This window comes from Gymnoscopelus microlampas (assembly GCF_963454915.1).
Source record: "Gymnoscopelus microlampas genome assembly, chromosome: 20".
Taxonomy (NCBI): Eukaryota; Metazoa; Chordata; class Actinopteri; order Myctophiformes; family Myctophidae; genus Gymnoscopelus; species Gymnoscopelus microlampas.
In genome coordinates, this window is record NC_139957.1 from 17,301,319 (window position 1) to 17,321,193 (window position 19,875).

Here is a 19,875-nt window from a genome sequence, read left to right on the forward strand (position 1 = left end):
ATCTCAAAGGGATATGCAAGAAAACGAATTATTAATAATGTATCTTTTCTGCGTATGTAACTGTTGTTCTCTAACCTCCATAAAAGATTCTATAGATGTAACAAGGTACTAGGAAATTTAAATACTAAATTGATCATTTATGGGCTATAATAAAACACCAAAACTCCCCATCGTAACAATGTGTCCTGAGCAGGTCAAAAGGCTTATAAGGTAAACTCTGGTGATGAAGCGCAGAAGTTGAGTGCTTGTCAGACAGTGAATGGGGAAAAAACTAAATCATGATGTTCCCTTTTTTATGAGGAGCTGCAAATCGGGAGGAAAACATACCAGATCCTTTCATTTATAACTTGCGTTAAAGATCTCCCCTTCCCTTTGTCTTTGGCGAAGGACAGGAATAAATCTCTGTTGTCAAACAACCCCCCCCAAAAAAAAGGAAAAACACCACCAATCTGCCAAAAACTCATTTTCAGGATCGACGAGAAGAATGCTTATTGTCATCGAAGCCCATAAATCTCTGAAATCGCACAATAGAGTTTATAACATACACATGTATCAGTGGCCCGGGGCTCATGAAACTCACTCAACACACTGACCGTGTCAACTCTCAATTCTACCAAGAACAAGAAAAACACCAAAAATTTCAATTATGTGGTATTTCCCAGACTTTGTAAGTCTGTACTGAGCCAAACTGTTTTGGAAAGAACACACTGCTCCTACGTGATGAACCATTAAATCATCCATCTGTAGCAAGCTATTCTTAAAAGTGATTTAGACCTATAGCCATCCATTCCCCTAGGTTAAATCTGCTCCATCAGAGCCATGGAGTCTGGCCTCTCTACCCACACACAGATGCAAGTGACTCCATCCTCCTTCTCTCTTACTCATAACCCTAATGGAAATGGCCCATAGTGCTTCTAGCCTTCCACAGTACTTCCTCTGTCACAATAAAGCAGTAAATCAGGAGATTTTGGGGGAACCATTGTGTGTAAGCAAGACTGAACACTCCCACTAGTACCCTGTGGTAACTACGGTCATTTCTTAGTCACACTGTACCACCCACAGCCACCTGGTCTGGAAAGGTGAAATCAGAACTTCCAGGAAATACATGCAATGTCGAGTTGCTGAGATCAGAGTTCAGATCAGAGTTTCTTTTAGGTTACTTCACTATGTTGGCATGGAAATAATTTGTTAATATACACAGGTTAGATGTCAACTTATTATATTAATGTATTGATTAATTATTCTTCCCAATGTTCCCATGTATCAAAACAAAAGGGCCACTGAGTAGCATACATCTATGAAGCACCTCATAATAAGCATCACCAATAAAGTAAAAAAGCTCCCCGTCTGGTCACTGGCTAGGGCATTTTGTTAAATAACAAGCAGTTCCAAAATCAAAATCCTTTGGGGAGCATGAATGTGCTCCCATCTGCCATTTAGATTATTATGACACATCTTGTGTGCAAAGTTGACATTTTGGCCTGAGAGTGCAATACAGGGAAGGTCATGAAGTACCACAAAATGGTAAGAGTTCATCCTCCAGGAGCATGAATACACTTATCAAGTATAATGGCAATCTGGCCATTCAATTTTGAGATATTGTCACTGTCGGACACAAACCTCCTATATTTTAACTTTTTGTGTTTTTTAGTAAATGAATACCCTACTTGATCATACTAGAGCGTCACACAAAAGCATCAAAAGTAGCAGATCCGCTACACATTTTGAACTTGTAGATCTGCTACTTTTGCTACTTTTGAATCCTGAAAAGTAACAGTTTTGGACATAAATATAGAGACGATATACTGTATTGTGTGAAATTTGAAAAAAAATGACTAATCATGGTGGAAAGGAGCATGGGGTCACCAAAATGTGTAAGGTTCATCCTCAGCAGAGCATGACGCTGCATAGAAAATTACATTTCAGCCAATAGTTTTTCAGATATCTCGTTTGGAAGTAAAGTGGTGGATGGGCAGACCTACCAAAAGACATAGCTATGCTTTAGAGCACAGGTCTTCAACAGGGGGTCCATGACCCCTAGGGAGTCCTCAGAGTTACTTTTTTATTTTTATTAACCACTTGAAACCTACAGTGTAGCATCCCTTTTCTGAGGGGAACATTAGCCGAAAATAGCAGATCTACAAGCTCACAACGCCTCGAGCTGCAAGGCGTTGTGAGCTTGTAGATCTGCATCTGAAATCAATGAAAATGTTAAATTGTAGTGGCGGTCCCTGCTTCATCTCTCTTTCAGCTAAAAAAAGACACCTGCTTTAGAGCCCTGCCACTATCGCTGCAAAATAATACTAAATCAGAACGCTGTGTCCTATATAATCTGGTTTAACAGACGCACAGCACAGCATCAGGCGCACTTCTTATGGTTTTACACTGATAATGCAACGCATGTCTCACAGTGGTCACTATAGGGCCACCAAGACCTTCAGAAGCACATTCATGGATTCAGATGTTATCCTTAAAATCTTAAAATGTAAGACCACTCACAAGAACACATTTTTCATTTTCTATGTAGGAAGAAATTGAACAATCAAGTGAATCTCCCATCAAGTAAGTAACAACAGGGTTGGTTGGGTCAAATCACCTACTATTTGCAAATAGCTATAGTATTTGAGAATTTTCTGATGTTCTAACTAGGGCAGAACAGTACTATACACTGTATATGATAGGTTTCAGGATATTTATAGCCAGGTATTTGAAAAGCACTTGTTATCTTTCTTTGACTTTCAGCTTACCTGATGCTACAGCACTGGTTCTCAACCTGTAGCCCGGGGCCCACTGGTGGTGAGGGTATTGCAAGTGGGCCCCAAATAATTGGCAAAACACTAAGATTTAAATGATAATATGCAATTAACATTTAAAACATAGATCATAGTGATACCAATCAATACAAATGTTAAGTATACTATGTTGGTTCCATTGATCCAAGCATAAAACATAATCACTTGATTGATCATTAAAATAAACTCTGAAAATGCATGCAGTCTGAGTCCACCCATCTGTGGTCAGATAAGTGGGCACTTTTGATATTTTCAAGTGGGCCCTGATCCAGAATAGGTTGAGATTGAGAACCACTGTGCTACGGTATCTGAATTATCTTAATTTGATATGCCCAGCCCCACCATTCTAACCTGACCCTGCCAGAGGTGGCGGTATTGAGTAACCAGGTTCCTCAAGACAGCTACGAAACAATGTGTGGAGCAAGCTGTTTGGATCTGGTAGCGTCAGGTTACCACCATTCAGGTTCCCCACAAATGTTATTATTACTCTTACTTGCAACTGGTAAAATTGGGCAGTGTGTCAGATTAGCCGATAGCAGAAATAGCGAATACAGTATTAGCCAGGAGTTGAGGGGATACCATTATCAAGGAAAACAGCCCATTCCTTCAGAATAATAATGACCAAGTGTATGACCCACCCAATATGACCTATGAGTTGTCATGTCTATGAAATATAATACAATTTGGCTTGTCTTTGCTTGGTGAAACAGTGTAATAGAGTTAGCGAAAACTACAGTGAGAACCTCACGCTGTTTCTCCCCGTTAATCGCCATTATACATCACACACAATACATTATATGGTACCTTTTATGCTTTACTATAACAGCCAATGCATCAAAGATTTACAAAGTGGCCAGACAATGTGCCAAACAACTTAATGGAGCGATGAATGCTCCCCTGAGCCAACAATCCCATTTTAATGACCGCTGAGAGCCCTTTACCATGTAAACAGAAACTATGCTGACGTATTCAGCCTCCTGCACGTTGCTAAAACATCGAGAGACGCACTTTTTAAAAGGTTATTTTTAATAGCTTTTTCTGCTTTATTATATAGTGTTCAGAGCAGAGAGACAGGAAAGATGGGAGAGAGCAAGGATGATGTCAATGGTCTTGAGTGGGACTCAAACCCATGATGTTGTGGGCATGGCTTTGTGGCCCATGATAAACCCCCATTAGGAAGGTCAGAGTGTAGAGGTCGGATAAACCAAATATGCTAGGGATATGCATGACAGTTTGTTCTGTGGCCACCAATGTCTCAACACAGAAAAAAGGTGTACGGAGATCCTGTCCTTAGCGAGACAAATTCTCCTGACATGCACACACACATACTGTACACATACACACTCTCCCCACCTCTCACTCAGAAGCACACGACGCACCTAGCTCAGTCTCCACCACTCATAAAACAAGTGAAATACGACCCCATTGTGCAACCATTACGGCATTAGCTAAGCAGTCTTTTTACCATCACTGGCAGAGAGCTCCAGTCCCAGCCTGACCCACAGCAGTGGAACAATAACCTATACACCTACAGAACAATCATTTTTATACACACATCTTAAAAAAGGCTTAAGGAGGAAAAGGCAAGCTACATGAAATGTAACAAAGACAGTAAATAAACAAAGACCACATAAGAAAGAGAAAAATGGGTTACATAATAAAACCAATAAAATGTAACTTTCCAATTGATATTTTGTGTGCAGTTTATGGTTAATTTCTTTGGACAGTTGTTCTCCTAAAACCAGACAATAAAACCCTATATAAAATGTAGATATCGTACCATTTACCTGCAGTGCAGTTCTTGCTTTAGTAGGTACCCTGGCTTGCCAACATAGGCTTAATGAGATTTTAGCCAATTTAGAGCACAGATTATGCTCTGCATACTGTCTACCCAGCATCTTTCCTTTATCCATCATGTAACAGCGACTACTGAAAATAAAACATGCTCTAATACTCTACAGTAAATCAGAATCAGTATCCAGACACACATCTGCTCTAACCAGCAATCAAATCTCACAACTAGAAAAGGAGGCCACCTCTTTCAAAACTCCTCTGGGGGTATGAACCTACACAGAAAAGTTACGAGTGTTAATGTATAGCTTTAACAGTAGGGTGACAGAAATTACAACACTGTGCACTTGAACATTTTTTGGAATGAGTATCACTTTGATCTTCTATTTGTCATATACCAGTATACAGCATATTATTTGATAAGTAATGGGACCACATAATGATACACTGCGTGACCACAGCATGCTCTCTGTGGCAAAGGATTGACCAGGCCAATTATGGAAAAAAGCTATGAAAAGTCATGACTTCACCCATTAAATCAAATTGAGTACACCGTATAAAGAGACACCTAAAAGATGACTGAAACATGTATGAGGTCACAGGCATGCAATTCTTTTGTAGGAGGATGATCGTGTAACTGTCCAGTCAGTGCTGTATCTTAACAGGAACACACACCTTGACATGAATGACATCATTTTTTCTGAGAAGGATGTTGTTCTGCATGCACAGATGGTGATACACTAGTGGGTGTAGGGGGTGGGCAAGAGAGAAAGAGAGGTAGAGGGGAGAAAGGAGGGGGAGAGAGAGAGGGGGGAGAGATGGGGGGAGGGGGGAGACGGGAGAGAGGGGGGAGGGGGGAGAGAGGGGGGGAGAGAGAGCAAGAGGGAGAGGGAGAGAGTTAGAGAGAGAGACAGAGAAAGAGAAAGAAAGTGGATTAGTCAAAAATGAAGGGAAGAACGAAACCGAATCAGAGTATATGAGGGGGGAAGAGTGAGCGAGAAAATCAAACAGAGAGTCAGAGAGAGAACTGAAAGAGAGACAAAGGCGAGTTATGTGTGCCAACTCCACTCTAACGTGTGAGGGTCTCATTATCCCACTTGGGTATAAAAACAATAAACAATAACCACACAAACAAACACACAGTCATCTTACACATCCTTGTGTGATTAATGGCCAGAAGCCACCGGCGCTCCCTCGCTAGCCACAGAAAAGAGGAAGTGCAGAGGATAAAAGCGAGCCAACAGAAAGGTACCACATTACGACGGCTAACTAACGGAGTCCACTGATGCCAGGACTAATTGTGTGCTGTTATGTGGATTTAACAGGCCAATGTAATCACTTTTGTCCGATAATTAGCATTTCTGTTTTAAGGAAATCTATAAAGCGAATGCCATCCCCCATGCTGTTCCAATTAACACACTTTACTTAACCATATTATAAAAAAATAAATAAAAAAATAAAGAGGAATGTATTAAAGAAAAACCTCGCCCTTCTCCCCCCTTCCCCCCCGCCCGCTCCTTTTAAATTTCTAATTAGCCTTTGTGTTAAAAAGAAACCTGTAATTTAACATTTTCAAAGTAAACTCTTAAAACCTGGGTTCCCGCATGTTGTGAACTGGCAGGAACAGAAGGGGGCTGGATGAATTTCACACAGAAGGTGCAAAGTGTGTGTGCCACTCACAGCAGGGGACGGGACTTGTGCAGCGAGCTATAATCCCCACACTGCATCAAAGTCTGTGATTTTAATGTTTCATTATTTTTGTTATTTGCTTGTTTTAATACATTGATACTAATTAAGCCGTTTGTCAGGTATCACAGCTGGTCCATCCATTTAATGTGCTTAACACAAAGTCTGCTGGCAACATTACAGGTTAAAATCTGGCTCATGCTATGTGTCATACATCATCCCCTCTCCTTCCTGCCTCGTTCCGCTTTATTTGTGCAGTCAACTGCGGCAGAAATGCCTTAAATAAACTTAGTTAAAAAAATGTGGGTTAAAAACTGGCAAAGGACATGGATTGTAAATGGTACTGTATCGGACTGTATGTATACAACAATGATCAATGTGATAATCCACTCAACCTTATCTAAGTCACCAGGGAAAGAGAGGTCTAAATGCTACCCTGTCCTAGAACCAAACAGCCGTCAGACCAAGGGCACTGCTGAACCAACAACGTGTACTTTTGACTGTTTTCTTGTATGCGTGTTTGTTTGTTTGTTTGTTTTTCCCACTTTTCTCTCCAATTTAGTGCACTGTCAGTGTGTATGTGGTTCCCTGTCTATAGCAAACTCCCCCAGTGTTGTCCTGGGGGGGAGTACACTAGAGCTGCACGATTCTTGCTAAAATGTGAATCACGATATATACACATAAACATTGATTGCACTCGTACATGTATGTGAGTATGATATCTCTGCTGTCGGGCAGAAACCAGCTATGTCCAAAATATTAACTATTCATGAAATGGAAAAAAAATTGTAGAACAACACAATACTGCCTCATCAGAGTGGGTTGGTGACTTTATACATTGTCAGGTACTTGAATGTCTCCTTATATTATCATCACTTTACCAAAATATGGCTTAAGTGGAGGTTTTTGACCATTAATGTTGATATAGCGTTTGCGTTATTTACATTTTTGTGGTGTGGCGGCTGGGGTTTTGTGATGTGTTTTGCTAAATGATCTCAACGTGATCTTCGGGGTGGTTGTAGAGTTGTAGTGTTTGTTACCTTGCATCACTTGTTTCTCAAACCATTGCTTGCAAATTATAACTCCTTGCAAATCCACACCTGATTGTGCTCCTTTTTAAGTAGCCTACTGCACGGCACATAGCTATGGTATTTGGACCTGATTCCATTTAACGTTAATGTTCAATTAATAGAGTTGTTTTTGCAATAAGTATGATGGACAGATTGTTCAGAAGCTAATAATTAAACACACGTGCAGCATGACGTCATAGAATCGCCGTCATTTGGAAATGAGATCGCAAAGGCATCTGAATCGAGTTCCCGATCTTTTTTCGATGCAGGCTTAGAGTACACTACTACTCCGATACAGTTGCCAGCCGCTTCTTTTCACCTGTCAGCAACCAGGGGTACCTGGCCCTCTGCTGTGGTGGGCAAGTGTTTTACCTGGAAGTCTAAAGCGCTGTACAGCATCATGAGTAGGCCTACAGTACATTTTTTGCATGTGTGGCCCCAGTCGGAGCATGATACTCCCTACAGTATCATGCTCTCTACCCACTGAGCTAGGCAGGGAAAGGAAGCCTCAACTCTTGCAGTATTAATGTCATGCTAAAGAAAGACACATTGGGAAGGATCGGGGAGGTGCATACTGGAGTGATGTCCTGAAATAAAATATTATATAAGAAAAGGGAAATTACACTCAAACAGCAAACCATGATCTTACTGCTAGGTAGAGAAATAAAGAATAACATGAAATGTGATCTAATAAAAACTAATCTAAAATAAAAATCTAGCAAATTCCCTTACAAACTATGATCACTTGAACAGTAACAGCACTCTTATCAGTTAATAATATCATAACTAATCATAATGGCTAGCTTTTATCCAATATATCTGATAACGAAAGCCTGTGAAAACATTTTCCACATTAAGTTGCCGTTTCCTCTTACGATAATGTTCAGGGAGAGATTAAACATCAGATGAATGAAAAGGAAGTCAATGACTTCCTTATTTTCTTGTGAAGTATTATGAGGAAAATGAAATGAGATTGGGGTGGGGGATCTTCCCTTTTTTCGGGAAATGCGTGTAAATCTGCTTATCATGACACATCCTCACTACATAACAGTCAGCTGTCTCCCCTGTACCCAGGAAGTGTGCGTGTGTGTGTGTGTGTGTGTGTGTGTGTGTGTGTGTGTGTGTGTGTGTGTGTGTGTGTGTGTGTGTGTGTGTGTGTGTGTGTGTGTGTGTGTGTGTGTGTGTGTGTGTGTGTGTGTGTGTGTGTGTGACATCAAAATCATTCCACACCTCCTTCGCATGCCTAAGCTGAGACCACACGGCTCTATCAAAGGAAGTGATTAAATGCAAGGCAGAGTGACCAAGCTAATCTACACTAAGCCAGGAGGAGAGGGAAAGGGAAGTGTTTCTACAGTCCTGATTATGTAAAAGATTACAGCCATAACTCTTATTACGCTAAACAGTAAAGGGAAGTAATAGGGGTTCCAATCTATTCAGGCAAAGACAAGACAGAGCTTGTGTCATTAACACAGTAGGTTGACATAGGTCTGTATAGTAAATAAACGTGCAAACGTGCCCTGTGCACCACAACTACTGTGAAGATTTTTTGAGTGGCAGTGAAGCCAGTGATTTATCCTGTACTTCGTGGTAAGATGGTGTTGAACACCAAAAATAGATGATCTTCGGGGATGCAACGTGTTGGGAGCTATCTGCTATTTTGGGCGCTCAACACGGCCGTATGATGGAGTATAAATTAGGCACGAGAGGTTGAGTGAAGCAGTGATCGTGCATTCCATGAAATACTCAGCAACCCCCCCCCCCACCCCTCCTTCACTGAACTTTGACTGCGTTTCATTACGCTGATTAGAAAGACCTGAAATTAAGCATGAAATGCATTGGCTGATTGAGCCGCTCATCAGAGGGAGAAGCGGCATGTGAAAGCAATTTGATTGGTCACTGGTTGGAGTCACCCTTAAAAGCCAGCTGTCAACTTCCAGGGAAACATGAGGGGTGCCGAGGTGCCCGTGCGTGTACGTACGTCTTTGACTCGTGAACCTGAATGTGTGCTTGAGTGCATATGGGCGTGCGAGTGCGTGTGTGTTTTTTTGTGAGTATAAGAGTGTGTGTGTGTGTGTCTGTGTCTGTGTCTGTGTGTGTGTGTGTGTGTGTCTGTGTCTGTGTCTGTGTGTGTGTGTGTGTGTGTGTGTGCGGTGTGTGTGTGTGTGTGTGTGTGTGTGTGTGTGTGTGTGTGTGTGTGTGTGTGTGTGTGTGTGTGTGTGTGCGCACGCTAGTTTGTTTAAATGTGTTGAACACATAATCAAAAACTGGTGCTACAAAAATCCAGGACATAGTACAAAAACATCTAAGAGATTCATATGTCTTGTCCTTGTCACACAGAAGATGACAATGCCAAACTACAGCCTCATCAGTTTGCCAAGAATGTTTTCCTTCAGAAAAATACACTATTGAAATCTGCACATCTGTGCAATTTCTTTGCGTGTGACAATAGCCATGTCGGTACACAGTAAAGTCTTCAGTGTTAATTTAATTCAGAGGGAGTACAAATAAAAAATAATAAAAAATATTCAGAGTGAGTACCCCCCCCCCCTCAAAATGTGAAAACCACTGCTGTATACGATACAGTACATTCGTCCATCTGTCCCTCCATCCACTTAACTGTATACTGTATAATGACACACACACCACAATGGAAATAAGTCCTAGACTTTATATTATTTTAACTTCCAGTGCCATACAACAAGTTGTATGCTTCGTTGGTTATTTGCAATTCAAATAAAGCCAATATTTGATAAAGCAAAAGTTGTCTTTGTTTGTGTGTTAAAAATGCACTTTGTATATTAACTTGACCAGACTTAAATCGACTTGACTGTATGTGAAATGTCCTGGATGGCTTTAATTTGAACAGCTGTCTCAATGGGACCAGCAGCCATTTGACCAACACAAGACATTCCCAGCACATAGCAAGGATGGTTAGGATTCCTTAACTGTCCAGTCCATTTGCTGCATTTCTTCATCAGACATCGATTCTGGTCTTGTCTAGCTCATTGGTTACACAATGGCAACAACTCTGCCAGGGGTAGGGATTCAATTAACCACTTAAGACCTACTGTATACTTTGTCGTACGACGAATAGCAAAAATAGACGATCTACAAGTTCACAACATGTAAGCGGTACGACACGTTGTGCAGTACTTAGTACATGTCTTCCAAGCCATGTTACTCATACGCTGAGTTGGCAGTGCCTGGGATTAAACACAGCTCTACCGACTGAGCTACCATGACATGCCAAAAAATGTATGAGTCTCGAAAAAAGCATATACCCTTGGGGGACCGCTATCAACGAAGTATAGGAATCAATAAGCAATCAGAGTTCTATATCCCAGGATCTAGTTAATGGAATGATAATTGGGACTGGAGTGAAAGTTCTGCATATCTGCTCCATGCATGACCAAAAAACAACATTATTATTAAATGATCTGCATCTGACAGTTGTGTTAGTCTCCTGCCATCCTAGAATCCCAAAGTAGCTGGACATATTGGCTTTATGACGTATGTTGCATCATGGAGCCTTCAGGGGAATGAGCCAGGAATGGTGCTATGAAGCGAGTTAGCTGAGCTTGGCCTTGTTATCCCTCATATCAACGTGGAAAAGAGGGAGGGTGAATTCTGGGATTACAGCAGCTGTGAGCAATGTTAAAAGTATCTACCATGGTACTAGTTGGGGTGTGCTTGCAGGCAGACAGCAGACTGTGTGTAGCCATGTTATTTGTGCTCAGCACCGAGCGTTGCCAAGAGCATTAACTGAAACGGATGAAGTGAGAGTTTTATAGGATAGGGATGGGGATATAGCCTCACCGATAGATATGTTCCAAAGACAGGGGTTTGAACTCTACAGAACATTGAGAAATGTTCAATTCTGGAGAAATGTTTTTTTATCCACTCTCAGTCCTTCATTAGTATCCATCAACAAATATTGGCGAATAGATGATGTGCCTCTTCACCAGATTTGGATAAAAAAGCATTAGTAAATAACTTCAAGAGTTTGTTTAAGCCTGCAAGGAGTCCCAGGTAGTATTAGTAGATGTATTTTATTATTAACCACTTAAACCGTATATACTTTGTTGACAAGGGTCCCCCATCAGGGCTCTATCCTTGGCCCACTCCTTTTTCCCTCTACACCAATTCTCTTTGTCAAAAATAACCAATTCACAAGCTCACAACGTGTCACGTTGCCGCGCATTTGTGAGTTGTAGATATGCTGTTTGAGCATAAAGTTTGTCTATTTTGACATTCCCAGAAAAGGGACACTTTTCTGTTTTCTGGTTCATCTGGTTAACCTTGAATTCTGTTCCTATCGAGCCTTATTGCAAGACAGTGTGTTCTTCAGAGCACCGGTCTAATGTGTACATCCCTCTACAAACAATCACATAATGATTTCTCCATTGTAATATTCTCCAGTATAAGGAAGATTTTGTATAAGGCAGATGGGAAGGGGGGGTCTATGGTTATCATATGACAGATGCACAGCAAGGAACTCCAGTCCTCTGTGACATCAACACATACTGTACCAATCCTGCGGTGGGAAAACCTATCTTTTTTTAACCACTTAAGCCCTATTTTATACTTCCTCATTTGATGGTGTTACGTGCTGAAAATAGCCATTCCACAAGCTCAGAGCGCATTGGGATGCTCCACGTTGTGAGCTTTTAGAGCTGCTATTTTCGCTACTTTTGACTACTTTTGAAAAATGTCACCTATAATGACATGCCCAAAATAGGGATGCCAGATTGAAAGTAGTTAGATAGATAGACTGTTTATTGATCCCATGACAGAAATTCGGTTGTCATAGCAGCACCACAATATGAAACACAGGACAGGTACACATGATGGGCAAAAAGATACATCTAAGCTTCAAGAACATAAAACAATACCAATCACTCGTCCCAGTTAATTTCCTGAAAGACACAATGGTAAGAACCCACTGAAAATTCTCAAAAAACAAAAACGAAGTATTATTGAACAGCATATAAACGTCTTACAACAGTCTTAACCACGATATCTTGGGAGGGAGGGTTCAAAGACACTGTGAAATGGCTTCAATATGTGAGAACGCATTACATATTCATCCCTTCCTGAGTCATCTTCCCCCTCTCTAACCACAAATATCTGTGAATTGAACAATGCCGTTTCCCCACCACTTTGTCTCACTTATTTCCCTCTCTCTTTGACCAGGGCATTTTAGTACAAGGGGTGGGGGGCTATGATGTTATTATGAGTTTATTTTTTAACAGATCAAGATTTAACTATACATTAAGTTTAAATGAGCTTGAATGAATGAACTACCCTCCACTACATCCCTGATTAGGAGGGAAGAGAAAGCAAAATTCAAATATTTAGTTAATCTAGACTACAAAGGTTTGATTGAGGGCTGTGATGCAACAAGATACTGACAAAATAAATAGACTACCATATTGTAATCTAAATTAATAAACGGTAATAGGCCTACAATGTACTCTAGCCTGGATCCAACATGTCATAAACATGTCACCAACGTGTCATAGCAAACATAGCCTAGAGTTCTGTCATAACATTTCTCTCTGAACATATAGTGTTTCCATGAGCCAGTGTGTAGCCTTCTGCAGACTATCATCCCAAAATGAGTCTTTTGCACGCTATAATTAAGCAGTGGCACTGGCACCTGTGTGGCAGTGCGAACCGTCTCATGTCAGTGACAATACTGTATGTCTTTTATGCAAAAATAAAAAGAACATAAATAGCCTAATGAAGGGGAAACGGCAGCTCAAGCGTCTTCTTTTTTTTTTTGCTGCTTATTAATTTCAGATATTTGACTCAATGACTTCTCAGGGGAATTCATGGCAGCAAATTAATTTGGCACCGCACTTTATTTAAATTATCTACAGACGTGGTGCTGATTCTGATTCGGGCAGATCTCTCATGAATGTGTTTTTACAATTATTGCGTTATAGCTTAACCCTAGCCTTCAAAGTAATTCGGAGACATTCTTCCAAGAACAGCATACAGGCTTGAGTAAAGTACATTTACTCAAGTATTGTACTTGAGTACACTTTTGAGGTATTTTTTCTTTACTGGAGTAATATTCAATACTTTTACTTCTACTCCATTACATCTCAGAGGCAAATGTTGCACTTTTACTCCACTACCACTAAGTATTTGAAAACGTTAGTTACTAGTTAATTTGTAGATTCTAATTATTATTACAAAACATACATTAACCACTTCAGGCCTAAATATACGTATTCAATCTATTTTCAAAAGATTTTTTTACATTTTGAAAATTGTACATTACACTTCTGCATAATGAATGCTTTTTACTTTTTGTCATGCCAATACTTTTGTACTTTTGCTCAATTAAATTCAGAATACCGAAATTGTACTTGTAACAGAGTATGTTTACATTGTGGTATATTGATACTTTAACTTGAGTAAAACATATTAGTACTTCTTCCACCACTGTACACAGGTAGGTCTACAGCAGACTATTTAAGTTGCACTCACCCGTGGACCAGTCGATTTCTGTGCGAAGACTTGAGGCAGATGACAGAGCAGCAAAAGTGCAAAAAAGTGAGAAAAGGCAAAAATAACAAAGCTTGGCAATAACATAATTAATAATAATTATGATCGCGGTAAAACACAGATCGGAGGGCGTGAGAGTGCCGTGCACTTTTATTTCAATCAGACTGATAAAAAAAATGTTTAAAAAACCTAAAAAACCCAAATCCTTGACACTCTTCCACGCTGTTTTCCTCTAAGCGAACGTCCTTTGCTTTTTTTTATTCAATAACTGTTCACATAGTGCCGTCGGTTGTGCGAGAAATTAAGAATGTATGTGTCACCATAATGACTGCTGACTGTTTTATCCAATGGTGAGGGTCAGCTGTGTGCATCCCTACTCCGACAGGTTGAGCTCTGCATCCATTGCAACTTCATTTAAAAAGCAAGGGTGGGCACAGAAACACGGACTGACGCGCAAACCGTCCAATGATCACAAGCATTAGGAACATATGATCACGCCCCCTTTAACCACTTAAACCCCCACATGGGTAACCGGAGTCCTTCAGGGCTCAATACTAGTGTATTTCTGTTTTCTGTTATTGTGTGGCGTTGTGAGCTTGTCGGTTGGATCTGCTATTTTAAGCTAAAACTTTCCCCACAATATACCGATGCTGGGGTTTAAGTGGTTAAGGGTTAATTTCGCACTCAAGCATAAGACCAAAAAAAAGATGGTCCTCTCACCTCTTACAGGTTTATATAGAGCAAATGAACGGTCCATAAAAGAAGCCTGGAATGCTGATCAGTTATAGGCTACATATTTATCTATTCATATTGGAGGGGGGGGGGCTCCCACATGAATGGGTTTTGATTTGGTTCATCAATTGGCTACATTGAATGTATGGGGGGGGGCTTTTGATGCCTTTAATTATCATTGGGACAGTAGGCTGACAGGAAATGGAGAGAGAGAGAGAGAGAGATGGGGAGTGACACGCAGCAAAGGCCACCGGGTTCAGGACTCGAACCCGCAACGCGCTGTCAGGCTACATTGTAGCCTAGGTGCCCGGACCGCTACGCCAGCGGTCTGGGCTGACATTGAATATTTTAATCCAAAAAAATCTCTTTGTCTCTTTGGTGTCACTGTTTCAGCTGGTGGATGTTATCACAGGTCTCAAAACAAAATGACAAAGCAAAAGCAAAGATACAAATGTGGTGTTCTCATCCCTATTCAAAGACATAATTATGATCGTCTATAAAAAGCCTTGCTATTGTGACATTCAGCCTGTACACCTGTATACTACTATGTCAAACATCCACTGACACGTCAATACTTGTCACCAGCCCATCAGGAGGTCAGCGTCTAGTTCAGTTTGAGGTGTGCGCGTGTGTGAGTGCTGTGGAGGATAGAGATCTGAGTAATTGTTGGGCAAACTACATCTGTCTGTACTGGTTTATCCTCAATCCTCATGTATTCTCTTTTCGTTTATTTTGAAAATAAACCTTATTTTAATATCTCAATCTCTGAGTGATATAGGCTTGGAGACTGCAGGACACTATTTGCACTATTGCTTGTTACATGAAAGTGCATTATGCAAAATCAAAACACGTTCACACAAAACATGCTTCATAAAACTACTGTATATGAAAACTGAATTCATGAAATGTTCATGCGTATTTGTAATGTTATACAACCCTGTCACCCAGCCTCCCATGTCCTCTCTCTCACTCTCCCTTCATATTCCCCCCTTTCAGATCAATTGTGTGGCTCTTTGAAAGAGAAAGGGAGAGGTAAAAAAGAAAAGAGAGAGCCGGAAGATCTGTTGAGGAAAGGGCGAGCGAGGGAATAGAGAGAATGTTGGATGCAGGTGTCCAGCTCTAGTTCAGCTACCATCCACAGAAAGTGGGCCTTTTAAAGAGTTGAAAAGAGCTATGGCATGGGTGACAACCCCCTCCCTTTACCCTCTTCTCAGTCTTTGTCCCATAGATATTATTTAATTGTTGTCTATGACAGTTCAGCGGCTTTTTGAGTGCCTCAGTGAAGAGCCTTGTAATTAGAGCTATTGAGCTGCTGGAATTGGCACAATTAGGGTCAGTATTAATGATTTCTTGTGTGCAACAAACGGCTTCAACAGAGGGGCATTTTTCTTAGTAAGGACGAGGAACACAGACAATTCATTGAGAGGGTCAGGGCAACAAACTTGAAGAGGAGGAGGATGGGGGTTAGGGTGGGGTGAGGCAGCAGATGAAAGGCGAAAACCAAAATGAAAGGTTTGGTGGAGTAGGGTGAAAGGGGGGGGGGGGGGGGGGATGAAAAAGCTGGCAAAATGTAAAATGTTTTAGTTAACTTGGACTTTTCTTTACTGGACATGACTGTGCATGCACTATCACCACCAGAGTCCGTGAGAGGTGGGATGCGCCTTGCATGGCGCTGCCTCTCACCCTGGGGCTTTGGATAATAACATCAGCCCCCCCCCCCATACACACACACACACACACACACACACTTATTTCACCTCCCACAGCATAACTTCACACAGCCTGGAACAAGAGTGTGGACCGACTGGCACAGAGTGTGGTTAGGGAGAAGGAGTGTGTGTGTGTGTGTGTGTGTGTGTGTGTGTGTGTGTGTGTGTGTGTGTGTGTGTGTGTGTGTGTGTGTGTGTGTGTGTGTGTGTGTGTGTGTGTGTGTGTGTGTGTGTGTGTGTGTGTGTATGGGGGGGGGGGGGGGTAACAGGGGAATCAGGGGACGGGAGGGGAGAAGGGGGGAGGACAGGAGTGTCTTTCGGGAATGTTAACGAGAACAGTTTATATCTACTGCCCCCCCACTCCTCCCCCCGCCCGTTCACTCCAATCCTCCACCCTAACAAAGAAGACAGAGTTTTCTGGGGTGTTGAAAGTGTTGTAGGGAAAGCAGCAATGTCTCGACACTTTAATTCTGTTGTCATTTGGCCGAGCATGAAAGAAAACCACGACAAACACAAAACAAGGACAGGAATGAATGAGCACACTGAAAGGAGATGTACTTCCCAATTACCGAGGCGGCCCTTCCAACAGATCCCATCAATTGCTGTCCCCTGCCAGCTTATTAATCCACCATCCACACAAGGCCGAAAATTAGCAGGTGTCTGTACACACAGAAACAGACGGGGTAGACCACAGGCCACCCAAAGATCTGACACCATGGGGAGGGTCTGAACAGATGTTCAATTATGTCAGATGTTCATCAAGTACAACACACACACACACACACACACACACACACACACACACACACACACAGGTCAGACACATATAGCGAGACACACATACATGACGTACACACACATGTGCACGACATACACACACACGTGCACACAGTTCAATCATGGTATGCTGACTGATATGGATAATTAATTAGGCTAACACAATGACAGTGCTGTAATCTGTATTATTTATTATACAATTCAAATGTTTAAGTTGTTAAATGTTTTAATTATCTGTTTATGTTAAAAGTGTATTCCAAGCTTACTGGCTTTGATGCACATTTAAATGATGACTAATGACTATAAATGAAGCTATACAATTGAATACAATTATAAAAATGAATGAAAGACAGACAAGGCGTGGGGGACATTAAATAGAAAAGTCTGAGGTCAGATTGAGTGCCCTCTCCTTTTAAAGTCTCATCTGGAGTTCATTTAATAAATTCCACATCTTTACATGTACTGGCCGCAATTTTCATTAGCTCCTGAATACGGGGAGATGCATGGTCCTTGACTGGCCAATAATTCTGGACAGCAGCAACCCTGCCTCATATTACACTGTTCACACACACACACACGCACGCACGCACGCACGCACGCACGCACGCACGCACGCACGCACGCACGCACGCACGCGTGACACAAACACATAAAACCTGCAAAACACAACAAACAAACAGCCTGCACAAAGCCAATTTTTCTGTTACATTAACCAGGGAGATGTGCGAGGGACGGTGTTATTTTTTCATAGCGAGGGGGCAGACTTGAAAGAGAAAGTGGCCAGAAAGATAGAGCCACGGGTGTGAAAAGGCCCATTGAGTCTGGACTTGGGTGTCCCGCACCTGCACGGTCTATTCACACCACTGTTTACACACTGTCAGCCACAATTAATACCTCCTGGGGGCTGGGCCGCCTGCCCTCTACGGGGCCCCTAGGACCCATCCTGGGCCCTTATGGATGCCTAATTGAGCATACCACTCGGCTGATTGAATTAACAGCCCTGTCTCAGAGACCTTTTCCCCTGCTGCAATGAGGAGGAGGAGGAGGAGGCCGGGTGTGATGGTGGAGGGGGGGTTATTCCTTCGCATGGGACCCCTCGTACCATCCCCACTGGCACATTGGGAGAACAGGGTGGTGAGAGAGTGAGGAAGCGGGGGTGTTGGAGAAAGCAAAGGGTCGGGGGTGTTGTTGAAACTATCCAGAAAACGTGTTCCTTTCTCTGCTGGCTAACTAAGGCTGGAGAAGTGAACTGGGGGCAAACAAAGGTCCCGGTCTTCACAGGACCAGTGAGCCCACAGCATCCTGAGCTCCGGCGGGACAGTGATTGTGTGGAAAAGACAGGACACTGGGCAAGGGTCAAATCCTGAGTGTTCATTTAACTCTGAGTTAAATTAACACTCAGGATTTTACTGAGTATCATTGGATGTTTATAAAACAGAGGTACTTGCAGGCCTTTTCTATACAGTAAGCTTGCTAGTGGGCAGTTTTACAAGTTAAAATTCTGATTCTGATTCTTTCTGTTGATAGCAGAGACAATAAGTAACATTTGTAATATTCAAGAAAGACAGGCAAACAGGGTGACCGAATGTTTAGGACAAGTACCAAATAGGCCCCGGTTCAATTGCCGGACAGGCCGGACCATTTTCTACACGTTCCTCCCCAGCTCTCTCTCCCTGTCCCCAGTGTCTCTCAAGTGACTATCAAATAAAGGCAGAAAAGCCCCAAAAAAGTACAAAAGAAGAAAGGAAGAAAAAGAAAGAAAGACAGACAGACAGACAGGTAAAACATAAACTTCATTGTAGCGGGAGTGTTTTTCTTCACAAGAGCATTATATACTCAACACACCAAGTGAATACCACTGCTGTTTTCTTGGCATGGTCCATAATGATAAAAGTAATTATATGGAAAGTAGCAGAGTACATTTAATAGGCCCAACTTTATTTCCTATCCTGTAAAAATGACAAGAGATGGAAATACTGCACAGTTCACTTGTCAGTCAGTGTGCAGTTCGGTATATAGACTTCTTTTAAAGGCACATGAATTTGGTGAATTCATTTCAGCTGAGGCTATTGACTGTCAGACCTGCATAGCCAGCAAGTGTTTCCTGTTTGAGATCTGCCCCAAAAACTTCTTTGTCTTTTCTGAAACTTCCTGTCAATGCTAACTTGTTTTCCTAAGCAGTGAGGACTGGACACAGATCTCCTTTCTTTGCTTTGCTGTGTGACTCTGCTTTGTTGGTCTGATTTTAAGTAACCAAAATCATAATGTTTCATAATTACAGGCAGATTTTCTTGCGTCTGAGGTGTGTGGATTTTTTACTTTTGGATTGCTTGTGTCAGCGCTAATGTTACCAATACAAATTCCTATATATTTTATTCCTGGACTTCATGGCTAGTTTGTTCTTTTGAGTTTTGCATGAGCTGTTTTTATGTAACGTTGATTGAATTGGGTAATAGATTCATTTATAATTCAACATTTCTGTGCAGCTTTTTTCAGGTGACAGAAAAATAACCTTTCAGGGACTAATAGATTTCGATCTGATATTACCTTACTGTAAAGTACTACAGATAACATTTTACTCAACTTTAACATACAAATAAAGTGTTTCTGCTTACAACTACCCGGTTTTGGTTCCTCCACCTCTGTTTCACAGTTCCAAATGGAAGAAAGAGAGAGAGCGAACGAGAGAACGAGAGAGCGAGAGAGTGTGGGGCATGGCTCGTAGCTGACCCAACCAGCAGTGGCCTTTTAGTGGGTTTTAGTGGGTCCATGACTTCGCAGAACAGCTCACCTCTCGATGAA

The 19,875-nt window shown here is 41.6% G+C and overlaps 1 protein-coding gene across 6 annotated transcripts in view; it reads right to left on the reverse strand.

Annotated features, from left to right (window-relative positions):
* The window catches only part of smoc1 (SPARC related modular calcium binding 1), a 60,704-nt gene extending 46,477 nt beyond the window's left edge, over positions 1-14,227 (reverse strand). For all 6 annotated transcript variants that reach the window (XM_084045286.1, XM_084045285.1, XM_084045284.1 and 3 more), the window contains exon 1: positions 13,838-14,227. In XM_084045286.1, coding sequence (XP_083901412.1) covers positions 13,838-13,942 — 105 coding nt within the window. In that variant the 5' untranslated portion in view covers positions 13,943-14,227. The remainder of the gene's footprint in view (positions 1-13,837) is intronic.
* Positions 14,228-19,875: the final 5,648 nt, after the last annotated feature.